This window comes from Anser cygnoides, chromosome 3, assembly GCF_040182565.1.
Source record: "Anser cygnoides isolate HZ-2024a breed goose chromosome 3, Taihu_goose_T2T_genome, whole genome shotgun sequence".
Taxonomy (NCBI): Eukaryota; Metazoa; Chordata; class Aves; order Anseriformes; family Anatidae; genus Anser; species Anser cygnoides.
Window position 1 is genome coordinate 113,426,284 of NC_089875.1, and position 23,223 is coordinate 113,449,506.

Here is a 23,223-nt window from a genome sequence, read left to right on the forward strand (position 1 = left end):
GAAGACAAAAGATGACAAAAAATGACAAAATGATGTAATCTATACCGTTTTGTCTTTAAGATTTTGTCTGATGTCACTAAGCTTTTATGTTACTACTTGAACTGCAGTTACTGTTGCTATACTATTTTGCTTTAAATGAAAAAATATTTTGATTGATCCTGAATATTTCTAAAAAAAATATAAAATAATATTTTTATATTTGGAGCTAAATTTTCAGTGAATAAATCAAATATTTATATTGCTGTATGAAATATAATTATGAGATGATGCAAAGTTATGTCATGATTTAAAATTTAATTAACAAGATGGACTCCCAAGAATAGCTGAAACTACAACATAGCTAACATTCCCTTTTCTAAAAATGTCATTTTTATCATACCTCATATGAGGTGGGAAGTTGATAAGAGACTAAAGTTAGCCTGACCTTTTCCAGTTTAAGAACTATCTTAAAAAAACACCAATTTTAACACCTGCCTAGTCTGAATCTGGGCTAACTGCCATATAGTTACGGCAGTATATGGACACATATAAGTAATAAAAATATATATATTTGTGTACCTATATAGACAGAGGGAGAGAGAAAAACAAACTGGAGGCATACCTACACACATGCCTGATTTTGAAAACACTTGACTGGTGAAATACAGAAATGTTTATACGATCATGCCTTCAGTTCTGAAGAACTGTGCCTTTGGTATGGAATATATTTGAAAATATATACCTTAAGTCTTTAGCAAGTTATCTGACTTCACCTTTAGTGCCTAAATAAATGGATTCACATTGTCTCTTTAAAAACAAAGAGAAAGTGATTTGAGATTACACAACCTCTTTCTTTAAATAAGCAATGTAAAAATAAATGGGCTGTACCTGATACGTATAAAATAAAGTCATTTAAATAGTTTTGCCAGCATTACAATATTAGCACACATTCTTACCTTTCACATTGTAGGAAAGTAGCTCAAAAACTGAATCAGCATTCGTGGTGTAAGTAGTTCTTATGCTGGATGCTTTCTCTGTGCTGCTATTAGCCAAAGTGTATGCTCCTGTCCAGTTGTAATAGTTGCTGTACACATTAGTAGAGACCTCTAAAGTACCCAGTAGAGGCACAAGAAGAGGATAGGATTCTGGAACAGTAAATGCTGGGATTCTGTATTCCTGAGATGGTACATTTATTCCTATTGACTCCATTACCAGAGGAGGTGTTTTAACAGTTTGTGGCACCCTTATGTCATAGGATGATCTTCCACCAAATGGTAACGGAATATTAATCAGAAAACTGTTCTTATTGAAGATGTATTTGATCCGGCCTTCACTAGAAAATAAAAGTGATTCTGTTAAAAGCTGTGCAAGTCCATGACATATACACAGAAATGATTCCTACTATTCCCAGGATACTGGGCTTATATGGTTATATCAATGTCCTTACTTTAGGTTTAGAGAGAAATGTAAAGATTATCTCAATATTTTTGAAGCGCTCATCTATCAGAATCTCCTGAAAGCATTTTTGATATCTGAATTCTGTCAGTGTTTTTTCCCCTTATTTCATAATCAGGAAGACTGAGAGATCAAATAGTCATAGAATCATAGAATGGTTTGAGTTGGAAAGGCCTTTAAAGAATATCTAATTCCAGCCTCCTTGCCATAGGTAGGGACAGCTTCCACTAGACCAGGCTGTGAAACCTGTAGTCCAGAAACACAATATTTCCATAAGGCCTTGGATTAGAATTCAGACATTCCTGAGTCTTTGTTCAGAGTTTAAATAACCTTAGCTCACACGTAGAGAGTGTCATTCAAGGGGCCACACATGCAATTGTTATGAATCTTGCATTTGATTTTCTAATCTAAGAATTCAAATCTAAATCTGCCTTATGCACATTCATGAAAAGATGTATTGGCATGAAAATGAAGGAATTTGAAAGAAAATTGTTGGTATACAGGAAAAGATAATTCCTCCAAAAGTCGTGCTGCACTTCAGCAAGGTGTCATGCTGAGTACCAGAAAAAAGTGATTATATTCTTTTTTTTTTTTTTTTAAATGATATATGCTTACAGATAGGTATGAAAAGTCTCACAAGCATTAGATGTTGTAAGAACCTAAATTAGCAAGAATTTTTCTCTCTGATCATAAGCATTTCAAAAGCTTAATCCAAATATTCAGGATTTTTTTTTATTTATTTTATTCTGAACAAAAATATATAAAAATATAAGCATTCCACCAGGATTTAGGACTGGAAAAATGGATTGTTAGCTGAAAAGTTTGTGGGGAATATGTGTAGTTACGAAAAGGCAAAACAGGAGGAAACTTTGCTCATTTGTTCATGAACAATAAGCTGGCAAAGATACTTTTCTTGTTTGTCTAACTGGTCTTTTATATTACAAAATGTTCTTTTTTACACTTAGAGCTATTTCCTAAGATGAAAATTAAGCAAACATTTAAAAAATTTGTTCCTTACATGAAATGGTTAAAAAAGCAACATGACAGAGAAGTAGAAATTCCTGTTATTCCAATGTGCACTATTGGTAAGAATGTAGGGGAAAAAACATTTTCCTTGCTTATACTTAGCTTAGGAATGCAATGAAAGAAATAGAGATGTAACATTTTATACTACCTCCATGAAAGACGATATACGGAAAAACAGCACTAAGAGATAAAATGCAACACTTCTCCCCATCTGTTTATATAATCCAGTCTTACACTAGCTTCTTTAGTTCTTTGCATTCATTTTATCAATCAATATTTCCTTAACTCATGAGCAAACTATACAAACAAGATTTATCAGAGTAGTAGCTGTGGGTGTACCACTGAAGATATTACCAAGCACCACTGCTCCTTGAATCCTTATGCATGAGCAGAGAAGCAATATGGTATGAACACTAGTAGGCAAGAACTATATATGCTAGAAACTGCAATGAGATAAAATTCTGGCAGGCACATGAACATTTTAATGACTAGATCCACTTCAGCTGATTTATTTTTTAATTTCCTAGAGACAGAAGGAATATACTATTTATTTGCTGCTGGTCCCTCTTTTTGTTGGTCAGGCCTTACCTTTCAGAACTTTTTAATATATTGGATGATTTCTATCAAATTTGACAGAAGGATAAAAGCCTCAAGAGTAATTACATTTATACAAACTCTGAGAAATCCAGAGTAGCTGGAGGAGATGGGCTCAAACTAGTGCAAGTATCCAGCCCATATGTTTACAACCATGGCATGTGCTGCCTCTGAGCAAGTGACAGATGGAGTCAGGGTACTTATACATCTACTATACCAGTGAAGGTCAACCAGAGTGTTTAGGGGAATAGGAAGAACTGTCCAGTAGGACTGCACAGGAAAAAGTACAGATGTTAGGGTTATGGCCAAAGAGGTGTCTGTAGGGATGCAGAACACAAATCTATGAGAAATCTGTCTTCATTAGTTCTGTGACTCTAGAGTAAAGGTTGTTGAACACTGTATTTTTGCTCAGTTCTCATTACTATACAACACAGGACTTCAGGATGTATTCATTCATATGCTGCAGGAATGATTAGTGTGGATTCAAATTTGTACTTAATTACATGCATCATTTCCTCTATATAATTTAGTCTCTCTGGTCCTAAAATTCTTTGTTATTATTCTGATGTTATGATTTTTACAACAATTCCACAATGTTTAATAAAATAAAATAAAATTAAATTAAAATAAAATAAAATAACACAAACATAGGAATAAATATCTGTTTTCAGTTTTCTGTGTGATTATCCTTATTTCTCTATCTACCTTTTCAGGAAAAGTTCTTCAGGAATGGTGATAACAGGCAGGTTAATTTTCTGAATGCTCAGTTCCTGCAGTCCACTTAGTTTGGCGTGTAGAGTCTGGGCATAGGGGACATCTTTTGATGCCTTTTGCAGCCAGGTGTTGGTTGCCTGCAACGAGGAGAAAAGTTTTCCAAAGTAAAACAAAGTTTTAGGACTTTCCAACCCTTTAAGTTATGTAAGTTATCTGAAAGCCAGCGTAACAATTAGTATAGCACTAGCCATCTGATAAAGTGGTTGGCTTGATCAATGTTGAAAATATAAATCATACTCAATCTGACGAGTGCTTTTACAAGTAGTACCCATTTTGTCTTCCTTGGGGGAGGCAAAAATTAGTTAGGACTATGCAGTCATGTTGTAATTAATATCTACTGTAGGTTGAAACATACCACAATAAATTGTGATACAATATGTCGCATTGTCATATCCGTATGAGCAACCTTCTGATCCAGCAGTTCATTGGTATACTTCTCTAAAGTCTTTGGGTAGTCTGAAAAGTCCACTGGGAAGCCAGAAGACATTCTTTTCACAGCAGCACTGGCACCTGAATTCCACTCTAGCTCAACTTTTTCAGAATCTGAAAATGATTATTTTAAAAGAAAAGAGTAAAATTAGTATATTTTTGTTCAATTTAGGGGTATAATGTAAACTAAGGTAATAAGTTGTTTAAAAGTATAGGTTGTACACATGGCTTATGTTTTTGCTCCTACCATATCTGAAAAGAACTCTTTCTGAAATTCTGTTCCCATGAGTTGTTGCAGCTGAGCTCATCTGAAGATATCCTTTGGTGGGTGAATAATTAACCAATGCTTCAGATCTAAGTTCAGTTTGCAGGCGAGGAATAGAAATGGTGCCTCCTATCATCGCTTCTTCCATTCCAGCATATCTGTGAAAGCAAAATGTAAATATAAATGTAAAACATTTCATTCTACGTTTTCACTATGTCTCAGGAGCAATTTCAGCATTTAAATCTAAAGTAAAAGCATAATAGATGTTACAAAAGATAGAATGAATAAAACTTGTATAATTCTTTATGAGTCAATTAATGTTTTCAGCTCCTGTCGGTTACTTTGTGAAATTTAAATTAAATTGTTATAATGCAGCTGTTTGGATATATACAAGAATAATTCCATATTATATATAATATAAATCCATAATACTGAAATGGATGAAAATATCTACCTGTCTGTTAATGTTCTACCTGAACCAAATTCTGAACTCAAGCTGAATTCTCTATTAAGGATACTGAGTGTGACCATGAATCAAGTAGAAGTAAAACACTTGACAAAATATATTATGCCACTGGGCTTCATTTTCCTTTACTCACATTTATTTTATCTCTGTAACTTTGTTGACTTGAGCAAACTTCTAATATTATGTTAGTGCAAATGAAAGGGAATTGAGGTCCCTGACATCTGTCCAAAGCTCCCACTGATATCAGAGGCAATTCTGCATGAACAGCAAAGACAAAGACTCCCTGGGGCACCATCAAGATCACAGAATTCCATGGAAGATTGAGGTTTATTAAAGAATGTGATCAGCTCATTTCACCATGGTCTTGTGAGGCAGACAATTTTAGAAACCCTGGCAGGCTGAACATTTTTGTTAGGTCCCCTGTAGATGTTCCCGGAAATATTCTCATCATGAAGCGTGGGAATTTTTACAGGAAGCTCTCAGTTATTTTTGGTTTTGTTGCTTATTGAGTGCTGTTAGATTCCTTCATGGGGAGATGTAATAACATTTTTTTTTTTTTAGAGCTGAATATATCTAGTAAATGATAATACCTCTCTGAACAAACCTTGCCTTGTTTATATCCTTTGACTATCACACCTGCAATAACACTAGTACAATGTCATTCTTGTAATCATGTTTGCAAACATGGCAGAATTACCTCAAGAATCTTCCAACAGAAATTATACATGCGGTAGGAAGGATCAGTTGGTGTATTAGGTATAGTTATTTTATGTATATGCGATGGGTAACAAATAAAATAATATTTCAAGGGCTTTTAAAGGGGGTTTGAAGAATGAGTTTATATGTCTCCATACACGAATGTGCAGTTTCTCCAAAAATGAGATATTGTTTTCCAAAATTTTCAACGTTCAGTAAAAACTTCAGCTATCTTATCCAAAGGTATCTGAAGAAGTCTAAATGGTTTTCTGAGTTACCTTATTTGGCCAGTAAGAGTAACTTCAGGAATCTTCTTGTTATTAAAGTCCAAGACAAAGGTATATGCTTTCTTCCCCGAAGTGGATTCATCACTGATTCTGAAGTTTGTACCAAAGTCAATATCAACATCTGGAATGTGGACATCGCTGGTCAAAATCTTCCTGTCTCTATTGTACTTGAAGGTCAGCGTGGCTTCATGCTGCTTTACACCTGGAAAATATGTACTCTGGTTATTCACAACTATGGAGTCTTGTGGATTTCTCTAAAAAGGAATCAAAAACCAATCAACTAGAAATTATATTGTCCTGGGGATCTAAGGCAACCTTTGATGAATTTCAGTTAGAAACTGGGTCATCTTTTTCTCCTCATTTTCTAAATCCATTATGGATTAATCCAGTCACAACTTTGTTACTTAAAGTTGCTGTCTCCCTTTAAAAACTTGCTTTTTATGCAGTTTTTCTTAATTTGTATGCATTACATTCATATTTTATCAGAAATGGTATTTTTCTCTTATATAAAGCCCATTAATTTCTCCTTTTCCTTTCTTTCATTCCCCAACACCACATTTTCATTTAAAATACATTAAAGCATTTTTTGGGATGCAAAATCTGCCTGTCATCACGAAGATTTTTCACCAGGATTGAAAACATTGAAATGAAATGAAATGAAATGAAATGAAATGAAATGAAATGAAATGAAATGAAAGTGAAAGTGTTGGCCTGTTTGGTTGTGAAAACAGTGTTCTATTTTATACTGTAAATACCTCTATTGTGATTTATTCATAACAATCTTTTTCCAATTCAATGACATATAGCTCAAAACTAAGCTAAACCATACTGATTTTTCAGACTCTTACCTTCTGCTTGGACACCAAATTTCAAAGTATCTATCAAGCCATTTCCCTCTCTCTGTAGGTCATAGTTTGCACTTGCAGAGTATTCCTTCACTTCTCCTGTGGACACTATTTCAACTTCATATCTAAAGAAGGAGTAAACAAATGTCTTATAAATAACTGATTTTGCCATGACCACAAACAGTAGAAAACATACAATTCTCAATAGCTCTCATTCTGAGCAGCTCATGTCTGTAATTTGAAGATTTTTAAAGGTAAGATTTATATGAGAGTGTACTGTAGATACTAAGCTCTGAGAAGGAAGGTTATTTAACACAAAATAGACATAGTCAAAGCTTTTCTAACTTACCTGGTTTCTCCAGTCAAGGGATAATATGGAGCTGCATCTGTGGCACTGGCATTAGAGTACAATAATTTGGTGCAGAAATTTAGACCAGCAATGAGAGGCTTGCATGACGTCCAGAACTCTCGGTTCTCAATCAGAGGTGGAATCTCTTCAGTTTTGGTTGGAGACACCAAATGTAATGTGTTGCTGGAAGAGGAAAGTGAGCCATTTATTCCCAGGACAGGTGTTCAGATATTACACAATATGTTGTCTGATTAGTAAGGTTACAAAGTTACTTTCTGAATAAAAATAACTTACTGAGGAAGGGGCTTAATGAAATAACATCGGTAGTTAACAGGCATTGCTATTGCAATAATTTAATGTGAGAGAAGAAAAAAATAAAAGAAGAGAAGGGAAGGCAAGAACACAGCACTGAAAGTTCTCATTGAGTTCCCATTACCTGACACTGAGGAGCTTTGTTGGGGTCTTTGGAGCAGGAATGCTGAATTTCAGCTGTCCAGCTTTCACACTAACATGTGCTTCAATTCCAGACTCATGGAATATATTGGAATTCATCTCCACGCCACTTCTAGCAAATTCAGGCATGTTTATTCCCAGGTGGGTTACAAACTCAACTGCTACTGAAGGTTTAGCAACGAGTTCTGCTTGCATCTATTTAATAAAACCAAAAAGATGTATTTATTTTTACAATACACTTCCTATACTTTTTAGAAAACAAACATAATACCCTCATTACTGATAAACTAAAGGTAGGTTTTGTATAATTGATTTTGCTATTCAAAATAATTGATTCCCAAGTCACATCAGCTGAGGGAGCACATAAGTGGTAACTGTCATGTAGCAAATACAGCAAGATAATATCACCAAGAAACCTTATCTAATTTACTGTACAAGTACTCATGCTGCAGAAGGAAAGTATGTTAAGCTACTTGCATGTATTTTTAAATAATGGCTCTGAAAACAAAAACCATTGTGGAAAAAATATAGCAATTTTCAAAAGCAATGAGTAAGGTATTTGGAAAAAAAAATGGATCCAAGATTTGAAATTCTCTAAACAGAAGACAGCTAATTTTCAAGCTTTTGTTTAGCTATTACAGAAAGAAGGGACAGAATGCAATATTCTGGAAAACACTCCACAAGATACTAAATAGCAGCCAATAATAACTTTAAGGGCATTTTTTAAAATGTTTACTTAAATACTGTGTATGTTAAGAAATTAAAAGTTTATGTGAACTGCAACTATTGAGAACTTTATATAAAATATTGACTAAAATAGAGTAAAATAGTTACTAAAACTGGAAAAAAGTTTAAAACTTTTAAAATGTTAAAATATGTTTAATTTCATATAAAAAATGTTTCCTTTAGCTCATTTTTTCAATATTTAATTGGAAAGCAAATTTTTCACTTTGATTTGGTTACATCAAAAATTTTTATTAACTGGTCTGAAAAACTAATTCACATGCTGTAGCTTTTGCACTACTCTCATTTTGAAAGCATACATAGAGAACTACACAGAGATTAAAAGGATTATTGTAAAAGGGTGATTAAAATACATTTCATTCATACATTTCATTATATCTCATATTTAATTTATCATATGTGTTACTTCTTACTTCAATGTAAATATCCACATATTAACTGGTAATGTAAATTACCACATATTAACCTCTAATAAATTAGGTTTTGTTTTGTTTTGTTTTTGTTTTTGACTTCAAGAATATTTGGTAGTCTTTAACATTCTTTTGGTGTTACAGTCTAATCCCTAAATAAGATTGTAGATTAATAGGAGAAGACAGAACAAAGAGCTCTTGAGACTTACACTTTTTTGATGAAGCCTCACAGCTACTTTGGCACCGGGTGTCGCTATTCCGGACAAGGCAAACTTCAGTTGCAAACCTGCTCCAGTTGGGAGCTCAAACTCATTGTCCATGAACATGTAGTGGACAAATAAGTCTCTGTCAACACCTTTTGAGATGGCCTGTGCAATCTGCGAATCAAACAAGGAAATTAACAGATCTATGCTGGATTCTACATTTTATCTCCTGTCTTGACATACACATATGAAAGTGAGTTGGTTTAGATGACGTAACATTCTGGCTTCTCTAAAATCAATGGCAAAACACTTTTTGGCTTAATTGAAAGCAGCATTTTACTAAATACTCCTAAACTGTACTACATCTCCTTTTCTTTTTAAGATGATAGACTATTGTTTAATATTAATGTACATTTTTCATAATAAAAAGATTAGTAATATAACATACTGGCAAGCACTGAGATTTTGGGCATTGTTCCAGTAGATATCTCAGTCATACAATAAGATCTGAACCTGCCTTTTTTTCTGCCCTTCCATTCACCCATCTTCCAGGAGGACTCCACTTGGTTATTAAGGGGTCTTTATAGGTTCCTCAGAGTCCTTCAGACTACATTTTGGTATTTCATTTTAAATAATTTTATTTTTATGTGACCAGCACTGGCATCAAACATCCATTCTTTACATAGAATGGCTATAGATCAACACAATCTAAACTTTAAAAAAATTGTAGAAAAAAACCCACAAATGAATAACACATATTAGTACACCAGAAACATACCATTTCGGGAATACTCTGAAGAGTTTTAATGCTCCTTAAAAGCATGCTTCCCAGCAATTTGAAATCATTGAGTTTCAAGTACCCAAGTTCTTCTCCCAGGATTCTCAGATATGCTCTTCCTTCAGGAGCTTCCTTGTTGCTTAATTCTTTTAACAGTTTTTCAAGGTTAAGCATTATTCCTTTCATGACCTCCTGAAAATTCAGTCAGAAAGTAGTAAAACAGATCTATGAGAAATCTGTAAGATCACGCATCTAGAACAATTACTCAGTTAATGTCGGGTAATCTGCACGTGCAGTTCTTGCCATTTTGTCTGCTTCCAGTCAAAGGCCTCTCCCACATGCAATTACAAAAGAGCATTGCTAAATAGCATTAAGGATTTCCATTCTAGCGTACCAGAAAAGGAGAAAGCTCATACACAATAAGCATGTAAATGCTGCAGTTACTGAGTAAATATGGGAATGCCGTACTGCACAGATAATGTTTTCAAGCTGTACCTGATCCTGCTTGCCATCCTGGGAGTAACCAAAGTAGTCAAAGAGAGCTTTGGAAACCTGCTCTGGCACTCTGCCGTCAACCCAGTACAGGGCCTTGCTTGCAGTGTCTGGGAAAAATCCTTTCTCTCCAAACAAAGCTTCCAGTGTTGGTTCAAAACCCTTTCCATCCAAGCCAAGCTGAAATGAACAGAACAATACCATAACTGAGACAGCTTCCCCACTTCTTTGGAGCTTTACAACAAACAGACTTTCTAGGGAACAAAAAATGCATTTAAAGTGTATCCTACAAGTCTCTGATTCTGAAGGGAAGATATGCAACAGAAGAGAATACTAGGTCTTACGATTCATTTTCTTTCTTTGTCGAGGTCCAACATAAAACCTACACATAGGCTGTATCTCACTTAGAATCTACTATGAGTACTTCAGTGTGCCAGTAATGACTCATTAGCATGAAGTCAATTTGTTACAGATGGCTTCATTTTACCCTAGCTGAGGCCTTCAATAACTCCAACAGGGTCGTCCATCCAGTCAGTGGCAAGTGACATCACATAATGGATGGCTTGCTCTAAAGCCCATTGAGATCAAATGAAAGTCTCCTTGTAAGCATAGTGATCTTTAGATTTCTCCCAAAGCTTGTAAAAACAATACATTATTCACGGAAAGTTGTTATAAGCAAACAGAAGTGAGAAAGAAAACAGCTGAATACTAGCAAAAGCTTTCGATAATTGTTGTACCTCAAAGATATCGCTTGGGCCAAATCCATATATATCCAGGGTGGTTTTTAGCATAGTCTCTTTAGGAACATAACTGTTTGGATCAAATATCACATTTCCTTCTACTTTGGCAGAGATGGGATCGACTCCAGGTACCGAAATTCTTTTGGAAACCTGATAATTTTGTGAGAATTTTCTGAAATCTTTGGCTGTTGGAACCTCATTTCCTTTCAGAGCTTCTTCAAGCTGGCTTTTAAGACTAGGAAAGAGGATAGCAATGCAAAAATGATTAGTATGAATTCCAGAAATACATTTAGCTTTAGGTGTGAGATTTCTTGTCTCCCTTGTAGACATTCATACAACTAAGGTGACTGTAAATGGCTAGCTCTCTGTACATACTAATAATAAAAATAAGACTACGGGCAAGAGTGCAAGTTGGCAATGCTCTAACAAAAACATAGATTTACCCAGCTGATGTTCTTCTTCAAACAAACAAAACCAAAACAAACAAACAAACAAACAAAAATGCAAAAACTGCATTTCTAATATAACAACCACTGCAATTATGGAAAAACTTTGTTCTTCTTAGGAGAGCAGTATATAACAAAATTTTACTTACTCTTCAATGCCTACTTCTTCAGAGTCTAGGATGTTGGCAATGTGTGAGGCTACAAAGCTTTTCACTTGCTCATTCTTCTCCTTTGTTAGGACTCTCAAAATCTTTGTAAGATCACTTGGGGAAGGATTTTTCATCAGTATGAGATAGGCTGCTAGACGTTTGTCTGCAAGTGCATCCCCTTGGAACACTTTCAAAAGTGCTGACCGGTCCTATGTAAACAGAGAAGGATATGTTTTGCACTGATGAGCTGGCTAGTAGACATAGTGTCAAGCTCCTTTGGGAACATATAGGGTGAAAGAATTTCTAGGATGTATTTTTTTAAGACTGTGTAAACACAGAGCACCTTGTTTCTAAAACTGACCAAATGTGTTTCATAGGTATTATTCTGATAAAGCTTCTTTTCATAGATTTTTTAAATAGAAATTACTGTTTTGGTTAAAACAGATTATCTTATCCTGTATCTGGCAGGTTAATTTTCTTTTTTTTTTTTAGAATAATGATTTTTTGTTGTTGGGAATCTGAAGTGTTCTGGTCTGTGGAAAAACCTTCAAATTTGGGAAAAAAGAGTATCATTCAGTTTAAGAAAAGAAGGTCATCAAGATATTCTGCTGCAGGAAAATAAAAAACATAGTTTGAAAATGATGAATAACAATAATAAAAAGTCAAATGTTTTAAATGGTACTAAATCTGAGGATGTAAGCTCCAGGGGCTTCCAGGTCTCAGACTCCTTAAACCTTGTCTGGAAACAAGATCTCATCTTTTAGAGTAGGAAGTTGTTGATGTTGAAACTGTTTTTCACTATACTTAGCTGAAGTGCACTGTATAATGCCACCCATTCTGTAGGAGGTGCTTTCATATCACTGTGATATAAACATAAATCTCACTAGTACTGCTAATAACAATGACAACAAAGTGACAGTATAGAATAGAAACATGATTTTTCTTAGTTAAATCCATTTAAATCTGGATTAATTCCTTAGTTAAACCTAGCTTCAAATAAGACCTCCATTTAAGCCACTCTGACAGGAACAGATCCAAACTTGTCATTTGAATTGAAACTGTCTATATAAAGCAGCTTCATCTCAAAGGAGCAACACCCACCAAATCTGAAGTCTGCAGAACTTCTCAGATGTGTGAACAAAAGCTAAACTAACTAAAGGAGTTCCAAAAAAGCTGCAGACAGCTAAGAGGGAGATAGCAAAAATATGAATTAATAGGAATGTCCTAGTTTATTCAATTATTTATGTGAACAGTAAGGGTGAACTGAAAGCAGTTTATGCTGGTTCTTGTGACCCAGTTTACCTCTTCAGTAATAGTCATTTTCCTGAATGCCTGGATGGCTGCTTTCTGAACTGAAAGTGATGCAGCTTCATTTCTAATACATGTCTTAAGAGAAGATTTCAGGTTGGGTTTAGCTTTCTCCATTACTGCACCCATGTTTCCAATAGCCTGTCAGCGATAAAAACATAGAAAAATGATAAACTTTTTTTCTCCACCAATAGAAGTAAAATAATACATGTGCTACAATAAGGAAAAAATAAAAATACCCTAAGTGTGAGGTATGTGAGTTCAGCATCCCCAGAACAATCAGTGCCAAGCAGTGACATCATGAAGTCTGCAACATTCATTATTTCCTCTGTCACAATCATCTTCTCATTATAGAACCTAAAGCAATAGAGATATTAGAAACAAAAGGAGAAAATAGGAAATGCCTATTTATTTTTGTAATATTTTCTTGAGGTTATTTTGTAAAATTACATGCTACCATTACTTACTTAGTAACAGAATGACTCAAGCCATAAAAAGAAGCTCTACTTGGCTGATACTGGGCCATGTTAAGAATTTCCTGTATTCTTTCTGGAGTTGGAGAAGGCAATAGTGCCAGTGTGTATGTAACCAAATCTACCACAAGTGGATTCATGTTTCCAGTTCTCAGTATTTGAAGAATGGCGCTGTAGCACTCTGGAGTCCCACACTGAGTCAGGGCCTGAACTGTGAAGGAACTGAAAAGAAAAGGGATGGCCTTGGTTAATTAATTCCTTGTTTGCTGTTATCCCTGCATGCTTCATGTCTGAAAGAAACATTTGAGGTGTTTATTAAGGTGTGTTAATATAAATCATGTATGCTAATGTGTGACTGGAAGCAAGTTATGCAATTGCTTATCAGAAACAAGTTTCTTAGTTCTATAAGCTACAATGTAATGACTAGATATGAACAAGAATTAAGTATTAACAATACTGTCATTACACAGACATATCTTTTTTTTCTCCACAACCTCAGACTTTCCGATACCTTTCTGTATTAAAATATATTGAACTAGACTGAGGCTCTGATCCTTCTACAGACTGAAGACATGAAGTATGTGTAAGTCCAGCCAGGACAGGAATAGTCTGGGTGGGGAGTGGAGGACAGACCAAAGATTTGTGCCCTCATGTCTCAAAAAATCTCACTTTCAATACTGTGTTCTTGGAAACTGGTATTACATTGTCCTTGAGAAAAATTAGATAAAAGATATTTGGCTGTAATAACATATTCACTGGATTGCATCAGGCGTACACATTTGGGATGGTGGTTGGGAGAAAAACTCTGTGCTGTGCTTCAACTATAATTTATAGTTCAGCTTTTCCAGTAAGATTGGAAGATTTGAGCATATAATGATCAAGCAATATTAGTACTTCACAGAAACCTAGAACTTTCAGACCTATTTAAATTCTTATATTGTTTTCATGTATTTAATGTTCAAGTTCTCATTACCATCCAAGAATTTCTGATGGAAAAATATTAAATTCAAAGTTCTTACTTACTCTCATTTCTCTCTCTAGATAATTAGTATGATACTTATCTTTATGAAAGACAATCTTTACATCCATTAAACTACAATTTAAAGGAGTGTGAAGCAAATCAACTTTGAAATTATTTTGCTATGTATTTGATAGATGTTGTATTTGTATAATGAACTGTTGGAACATACCTTGAAGTTTCCATCATCTTTGGTACAAGAGAGCCAAGAGTGGTGTTGTGTAAACTTCTAAGTCCAGAAACAAATTTGTAAAAGAGTCTTGCTCTTTGCTGGTTTTGCTGGGAGGCTGCAAGTTTCTGCAGTTCTTGAAGAATTTTCAAAACAGCATCACCCTGACGGGAAAATTTGTCATCTGCAACTTCCAGGGCAAGTCCTTTCTCCTCCAGTTCATCTAGCAATGAAAAAATGGCATTCTTTATATCTTTATCAAGGACCTGTGTTCATTTTTACCTTTTGCTATACGCAATATAATTAATATCAACACTGTAGATTGTTTTATACCACAACTGATGAAATTTAACAGCTGAAGCGTTTGTAAAAATAATGGAATGGAGTTTAAATACAATTCTCTCCAAAGTAAAATCATGATACTTATTTGCATAAAATTTCTTAAAATTTCTTGAAAACATTTCCTTGACACCTTTCGTATTAGCAGAGTTTGCTTTTCTAATTTTTAATGAACGTATCTTAGGAGAAATATGCTCTGACTAGGAATAAGAATTGCATTTTAAAGAAGGGTTTTTCAGAACCTAATTATAGAAATCATGAACTGTTTAGATTTGGCAGCTGAAGTTAAAAGCTGCAAAAGGAATTATGGTTAACTAAGAAAGTATTATTAAACTAATTTCCAAAAAGATTAAATTATTTTCCAGACTATTTATAACTTTTTTAACTATAAATATTAATTTCAAAATTAAAATAAAAAGACAAAGATCATTTAGAATTTCAAAGTGTTTTTAAATTTTTCAATTTTCCCCCACTTCTCCCCAAATCTTTTTTATGTCTGAATCAATGAAGATTCATTGAAATTTGTTTTAATTTTTTGCTGCCCTCAAACACATCTTTAATGAATTCACTGTTACAAAAAAAAAGTTCCCGTATTTGACATTTATTGAGGATCGCAGTTGTACCTCCATCAAAATTTCTGTTATTGATCTTTGGAGTATCTTCAAGCTTCAGTGTCTGGTTGACCTCTGTCATCATACCATAACGATTTCTAGCAAACAAAGACATATTCAGAGCTTTAGATGAGTCTAAATACCTTTGAGGGATCTTGCTATGCTTTTTGCCTCCTTGAGAACAAAATGCATATTTGGGGAAGAAGTCATGGCAGAATTTAATACATAATCATTCCAAATAAATATCAATTTTAGAAGTGTTATATTTAGTAGTGAGCAACCTACTTGTATGAGGAAGGCAGAAACAGGTGTTTTTCACTGCAGACAACATCTCTTATATGCCTTTTCTTTGCATCAATATTGTAATGACAGAATTGAGTACTACTCAAAAGGGTAGATAATGGGATGTTCTGTAAAATAAACAATATGGCAGACATTTTATTGAATAATGTAGGAACAAACATAGTTTTACAGGCTGCCACACTTCTTCTGTAATGTTAACAGTTACAGTATATTGAAAATGATGGTGCATAACTGTAATCATTCTCACACAAAGAGGAAATTGTGCTAGTAGTAATCTTTATTCTTAAGTCTCTTCACAGGCAAAAATCCCAGTGAAATTTTTCCTCTGGCCTCACTGTGATGTTTGGCTTAGTAGTTACTTCATGATCGATCCCCTGTTGCTTACGATAAAGGACTCATTCATATGAACTAGTTTGTAATTTTTAAAGTAGTTCAGGCCCCGCATAAGAGTTGATGTTCTTTGTAATTTCACTCTTATTATACACATTTTAAAGATTTCTACAACAAGCTGTAGAAGTGGCAGAAATCAATAAATGTATTTTTTCAGAACTATATGAAGTCCTGTGTTTTTCCTTTTTTTTTAGGGAAAACACTCAAAGGCACAGATGCCATGTTATCAGGAAGAAGTCTGCAAATATTCATGGAAGCAACTGCATTTGATCATTGTGGATTCCTAATAGCCTGAACAGTATGTCAAAACTTTTACTTTAGGGCAGAGAGCGCTGTCCTGCACATCACAAAAATATCAGGGTGTTGGTGGACTGTATGTTTTACGTGAAATGGAAATGTTGAAAATTTTGACCCAGTAAACAAACAATTTGTGCATGATCTGATAAGTTATTGTGTAATCAATAGTATCAACTCCTCTATAGAAGACAAACTATGAGATGGTCTCCTCTAAAAAATCATGAGAAGAACATGGAAGACGGTAATTATATTATTTTTGTCTGCATCTGTTCTCTATTGACAGCCAGCAAAATCACAGTCTGTTCTTACACAAGGGTACAGAAAACCTATTGAAGCTTTTATAAGATAAATACAAAATTAGTAGTTGTTTATCATTTTAAGTGATGCAGCAAAGAATATTATATTACAGATTTTTAGTGGTATACTTACTAGTCCCTTCACAACGGCAATGGGACTGACATAATCTCTGATTGGGCTGAAATTGTCACAGGCTTTCAGGTTCCTGTTAATTGATATATCTTCTGCAACATTTCCTTTCCTGGATTTGAATTCAACCTCAGTGTCGCACTTTCCATATACAGTATCCTGGAGAGAAGAAAGAAATTGGTACCTTTATTCATGCTGTCAGACATTTTCTGATCTAGCAGAAATGCACCCTCTCTCATTTGAATTTCCATGTCTTCTGAAAATTATATTTAGGAGTAATTCTACTAGGTGAGATTTCTTCCATTTGTTAAGGAAATAACGTGAATGGTTTTCAAAACACTTACCATAGAAATTGTTTTTACATTTTCCACTGTTTCTGTTGGCACGAGCAGAGCTGAGATGATCCCTCTCTTGAGATTCAGGACATTCAAAGGTTCATCCTTCTCTGGATACAGCTTGACTTTTGTTCCATCCTGAATGCTGAATTTTAGCTCATGTCTGTCCAAAAAAACCCCAACATTAGTATGAAAACATGTCAAAACCACATGGTGAAGAACATGCTGTCAATAAAATGATGGGCTACACCTAAAGCATCACGTTTATTTTGGTCTATGATTATTTACTATTCATTGTTACTACTATTACAAAGTCTTACTATTAAAGTAGGTTATTCCCAGCAAAATTCTAACCAAGGACATTCTGATATCACCAGACTACGTCATCTAAGGACAAGTAAATATCAGGAGCAATGGCTGGAAGTTGGAATTGCACAAATTCAGAGAGGAGATAAGCAAATTTTTAGAATGAGGTAATTATTAACTACTGCAATAGGCTACAAAAGGATGGGAAAGATTCTCTGCTAGTTGCGTTTTTTAAATAAAACTGTGATTGTTTTCTGAAAAAAAAATATTTTAACACTTCCTCAAGTTGTTTTAAAATCTATGGCTTAAAATGGCTTGGGAAACAAGAGGAAGTGGATAGTGAGGCACTGAAGCATGCCTAAAGGGGCACGAATACAACACACTAAAGAGCACTGAGGTCTAGCTGGGTGGAGGAAATAATAGCAGTAAGCTACGAAAGCAGATAAGTAAGGAAAAGATAAGTCCCATAGGTCATTAAAGATCATGATAGGAAAACTGGACTTCAGTCTCAAATGCCTTTCTGTTGCACAGTCTTTGTACCATATCAGCAATGGAAAATGATCTCAAAATGGCTGCAGACAGCCATTTGAGAATTTCCTTCTAAGAAGGAACCTTCCACTTGCAGTAATCTATTGGGAGACTAACCAACAGTTTCATTATGTAAATGAAACAAATTACAAAGACATTCTAAGTGAAAATTCTGGACAGAAAAAAAACAAAAAAAAAAAAAACCAAAAAAACACTTCCCTAGTCACAACCAAGAACTGTATCAAGTTAGCCCTAAATAGAGAGAGTATTGCTGTGGAAATAACGTATAAACCTGCCATCTTATTATCAGTGTGTTCTAAGCCTGGAAAAGCATAGTCAGGGCTGTAACATTACCAGCTGTTCAGTGTTAAGGTTACGGGTGTTGATGTATTGATATTGATGTATTGTACTGATAATTGATATTGCTTACTTGGACATGGCATTTGCAAAGTCTTCAGAGTTCTTCGACTTTTTCAGCATGGATCTTCCCTCAGCGTCAACACCAAATGTCTCCCTTAGGGAGCAATGCATTGTCCTCAGGATGAAGTGGCACAGCTGTGGTACCTCCAGTTCAACCTGAAAACACAAACAGGTTGTGTTTATCTGTTTTTTCATTACCATGTTTCCAGATCCAGTTTTGAGAACATAGTCTTCCTTGGCTTGGTAAATCGTCAGAATTGTGCTGATAGCAGCTCTTGGGAAAGATTCCAAACTGATCTAAACAGCTTAAGGTAGCTTGAGGTAGAAGACTTCAAAGCAGGTATTGGCTTGGCTAATGGCATGGAGTATACACACAGTAAACAAGCAACCTAGGTTCTGAAAATTTATAGTACTAGAAAAATTGTATGAAAACTTGAGTCATTATGATTGATGTTTAGACTGTCAAATTGTGTGAGCTAAATAAAGAATACTTTCCTCAACTACTCAACTTCTGAAAAAACATTTAAAAACAAATATTTTTTGGAAACTGGTGCAGGATTAGGATGGACATTAGTTTAATGCCCTGTGGAGCCTTTTACCCCTACTGCACTGATCCTGGCCTGACTATTACCACCAACAGGTGACCAAGTGGTCTTCATGGCATCAGTGAGCTGTCTTAGTTAAACCTGTAGAATTGTTTGATATACATTCAGCCTGGTAGCGAAGCAAAGTTCAACTACCAGGTCTTCTTCCTCTCTCCCCTAAAAGTACAGCCAGATCAAGACAGAACACTAACATAGTGGTATGAAGGTATGAAGTGCCTTCTGTCTAGGATAGGGAGGGTTAGTCTTCAGGGCTCTCAACATGTACTTTCAAAAGAATAATCCTGTTTGGAAAAACACTGAAGGATGTTTCTCAGTTGCCAGCTCCTATGTTACTCAGTATACAGTCCCAACGAGTTGTATTTACTCTCTTTTCCTTACCTTGCAGGTGATCTTTGAACCGCTTCGAGAATCTGCTGTTCCCGTGATTCCATTTGATGTTTCTGCTTCATATAAGTAAACATATTTCCTGAGGTGTTTAAATCTGGTTGCATCTTCTGCAATTAGGAAAACAAGAGAGCTTTTATCACTTAGTAGGATTGTGCATATTGAGATCCTTACAATACATACTTAATGTCGTGTAACTAAAATGAATGCCCCTCATAAAGGAAGCATAAGTGCCCCACTACTCTCTTTTATACTTGCTATAGGGGAGTTTTTAGACAGAGAAGTAATGCCTTCATGTCAGCTGGATATTTTCTAAAGTAGCTATAGCTCAGACAAAAATTTTTGGAGGAAGCATAAGTTTCTGGGTCCAATGCTGTATAGAATGAGAACTGACAATATGACCCCACCTGGCCTTAGAATCACACCTAATTGAGTTAATGACAGAACCAGCAGAAAAGTTAAGATGTGGAACCATTTTAAGAATGACCCCATTACTTTAAAAATACACTAATCAAATGGCAGTTTTAAAATTCTTAATAAAATGAATAAAATCACCTAAGACTTTTGCCTAATAATTCAAAGATGCAAGAAACTCTACCTAAATCACATGGGAAAGACTGAAAGCAAATAAACACAGAAAGGGATAGAATGTTAAAACTAGCTTTCTCCATTACCATTTTACCATTTCATCTGAATTTACAGAATATCTTCCTGAAATGTGATATACTGTAATGAATTTGCTTAGTAGATCAATGATTTTCACTACAGTAGACTTTTTAATGGTGTTAACTTTTTGCTATATAAAATTTGCTATATAAAGACCATCCACTGCAAGACAAAACCACTCAGTTTTTGAGCGAGGGTGAGGCAGGAGGAAGGATTAGTGGAGGTGTTTCTATTTTATATCAAAGGAAGCCATAAAACATAATGGTCTTCCTCAAAGGGATGAATATCACCAGTATTTAATGCGTTGCTGTTGTTTTCAGAGGCAATTTGTCTGTAATTTTAAATCCTACAAGCAAAAATGAACATCATAACAGAGACATAAAGAAAGAATATTTTGGCTCAGTGTCAAATACAGAGCTATAAGATATTCTTTTTGTGTCTGGAATGTATAATGTAGGCCAAATAATATCCTCAGGTACAATGCACTCCCATTATATTTACAGGCATCATTTTAAACTAAACATATGATCAGGTATTTTCAGTGACTGTATTAAAGCAGTTTAGCTGTATCTGAACCTGAAATTACTGTTCCCTCTGTTCGGACTGAGCAGCTCACTGCGACTGTGACATTATAGTGATGCTGAGTGAAACTCATTTTCCTAAATATCTACTATGTAGTTATTTGTGACTGTCTGAACATATCTGATCTACTTTTGCAGAAGAAAAAGGTACAGTCATCTTGCTATAAACCCAAATGCCCACCATCATATCTGTATGATTTTGCTTGCCTACACCTGCCATCAATGTAGGTGTACTCTTCCTCTTTTATAAAATATTTATCATGTCACAGGGCAAATGAAATGGCATCTTGTCATATATACCACAGAATTGCATACTTAGGGAGGAGAATGGAACATTACTACGGATATTGTATTTCCTCACTGGACTATAATTTTTATAAGCTTTAACTATTTTAATAGTGTTTTAACTGAGATTACTTTTAGGAAATTGCTCGACTTATAATATAATTGCTCGATTATAATATAATTAATACTTGCTACCATATAGTCATCAGCATTACTGACAAACATTTGACAAATTACTTAAGTCATCTAATTAACCTTAAATTTAACTGCAGTAAAAAAAATCACCACTATCCCCGTTACTTTTTACTGTCCTGGACTTTATCACTGCTTAGCTGTACATTCTCAGAAATGTTTGCAATACCAATATCTGCTAGGCTAAAGCCAAAAGGCTAATTATTGCTTCATTTTCTGCTTTTGCACAGGAATAGATGGAAAAGGAATACGGAAATGATAAGATTAGAAATGCAAATACCAATGAATTTATTATATCAAAAATACACAAGAAATTGGCAGTGAAGCCCAGAAAAGAATTTGAATTTCTTTCAGGCAGCTGAAATAGCCTCAGTTGCCTGGCGGTGGTGCTAAAGTATCCAACAACTGAAAAAAAAAGCCTGAAGACCAAAAGGGACAACAGACAAAACAACTTATTTGGTACTTTGACCCTGTGGTGGAACATTATGTGTCTAACCAAGCAGTCAGGGCCAGTCAGAGTTCATTATAGAGATAGGGCATAAAGTCAGCATTTCCTGAGTCTTGACTTGTTTTAAGGAATTGCTGTCCTTGCTGACAGAGTTGATGATTTATTCTGCAGTTATTTAGTTAGAGATCCAAGTGCAATTCTGTGGGTTTAGCAGCCACTGTGAAGAGTACATCAGAAGTGAGATTCAGCTCATGGTAAAGTGTAATGTGCATAACGTCACTAGTAAAGCTTCACATCTGATAAACAGGGATTTCCAGATTAAGGAATTTACACCTGAGAATTAAGAAATTAACAAAACAATGAAAAAAAAAGCTTCTTAAAGGGAGCTTTTTAAAAAGTTTAGAAACACTATCTCATCTCTTCTGATTTTACTAAAACTTTTGATATTCTTATGGTTAAGCCTTATGGATAATTAAATACTTGAAATAAATGACAGTTAAGACTTCAGAATATTGCCATCACTTTTGTTACACTTATTTCTGAGGCAGAAATGTGTGGAATAGGAAAAAGCTTTGAATATTGTATTTAGTTAATATAGCAACATGAGACAACAAAAGCAGATGCAAGAAATCAGTTACTTGAACATCCGGGATTTCCATTTTCAGGTGTTTCTTCTTCTGTAAAGAATAAAAACAAGAATTAAAAGTTGCACAGGCGGTTTATAGTCATAAAGCAAGGACTATGTATATATAAAAGGAAATACTACATTTTCACTGTAAGACCTGTCTAATTAATACCAACTTTTGATGTTTTCACTGAATTAAATTACTTTGTTTTACAAGGAGATGGATCAGCTTCTAGGTTGGCAAGTATTTTTAATGGTTCTGTATTACATGAAGAAGTTTAAACAATAGGCATAAAATTCAGAGGTAGACAGATGAAATACACCTTGTAACATAGTTTGCTTGCTTTAAATGTTTTGTCTGTTTGGAACACAGAAATACTGCATAATGAATGAATGGCTTTATTTCACATTTTGTACATTTGAAAAACGACAACTTTGATAAGTAATACTACAATTCTCTGCTATTAAACCTTTTTTTTCCAAGAATCTTTTTTTTGGTAGACAATGTAGGGCAATAAATAGGATTGAATTATATCGGTCAAGGTAAATATACTTGTTGATTATTTTGTTTAAACAATCAATATGCTTTCTCTGGCAACCAGTGTGAATATTCAGAGTTCACACTTTGGAGAAAAAGAACATGAATTGAAAACCTATTTAATTTAAGAATTGTTTGCTCCATTATGTCTTAGACACATCCCATTTGACTATTGTATATACAATAAAATACATCCTAGTAAGTTTGCTGCACTCATGTGGTGCTATGTCATTCCTTGGACATCACACATAAATGCCAACACTTTTCAGAATATTTCCTGCAGACTTTCCAGGATTCCATAATGGGAATTCCAAGGCTGACCACTCTATTGTAATATAGTAGCAACAGTAATAACACTAATATTAAGCATTAGAAAAAAGTGCATTGTTCAAAATT

At 34.6% G+C, this 23,223-nt stretch overlaps 1 protein-coding gene across 1 annotated transcript in view; it reads right to left on the reverse strand.

Annotated features, from left to right (window-relative positions):
• APOB (apolipoprotein B) overlaps positions 1-23,223 on the reverse strand; it is a 37,698-nt gene that overhangs the window by 13,576 nt on the left and 899 nt on the right. The window contains exons 2-25 of the mRNA XM_013194833.3: positions 22,303-22,341; positions 19,487-19,602; positions 18,514-18,659; positions 17,259-17,412; positions 16,918-17,073; positions 15,784-15,908; positions 15,511-15,596; positions 14,552-14,771; positions 13,356-13,583; positions 13,128-13,245; positions 12,883-13,029; positions 11,581-11,789; positions 10,983-11,220; positions 10,249-10,425; positions 9,754-9,945; positions 8,982-9,149; positions 7,602-7,813; positions 7,166-7,348; positions 6,820-6,941; positions 5,963-6,173; positions 4,505-4,680; positions 4,184-4,371; positions 3,760-3,905; positions 936-1,312 (exon numbers count right to left, since the gene is read on the reverse strand). Coding sequence (XP_013050287.3) covers positions 936-1,312; positions 3,760-3,905; positions 4,184-4,371; positions 4,505-4,680; positions 5,963-6,173; positions 6,820-6,941; positions 7,166-7,348; positions 7,602-7,813; positions 8,982-9,149; positions 9,754-9,945; positions 10,249-10,425; positions 10,983-11,220; positions 11,581-11,789; positions 12,883-13,029; positions 13,128-13,245; positions 13,356-13,583; positions 14,552-14,771; positions 15,511-15,596; positions 15,784-15,908; positions 16,918-17,073; positions 17,259-17,412; positions 18,514-18,659; positions 19,487-19,602; positions 22,303-22,341 — 4,134 coding nt within the window. The remainder of the gene's footprint in view (positions 1-935; positions 1,313-3,759; positions 3,906-4,183; positions 4,372-4,504; positions 4,681-5,962; positions 6,174-6,819; positions 6,942-7,165; positions 7,349-7,601; positions 7,814-8,981; positions 9,150-9,753; positions 9,946-10,248; positions 10,426-10,982; positions 11,221-11,580; positions 11,790-12,882; positions 13,030-13,127; positions 13,246-13,355; positions 13,584-14,551; positions 14,772-15,510; positions 15,597-15,783; positions 15,909-16,917; positions 17,074-17,258; positions 17,413-18,513; positions 18,660-19,486; positions 19,603-22,302; positions 22,342-23,223) is intronic.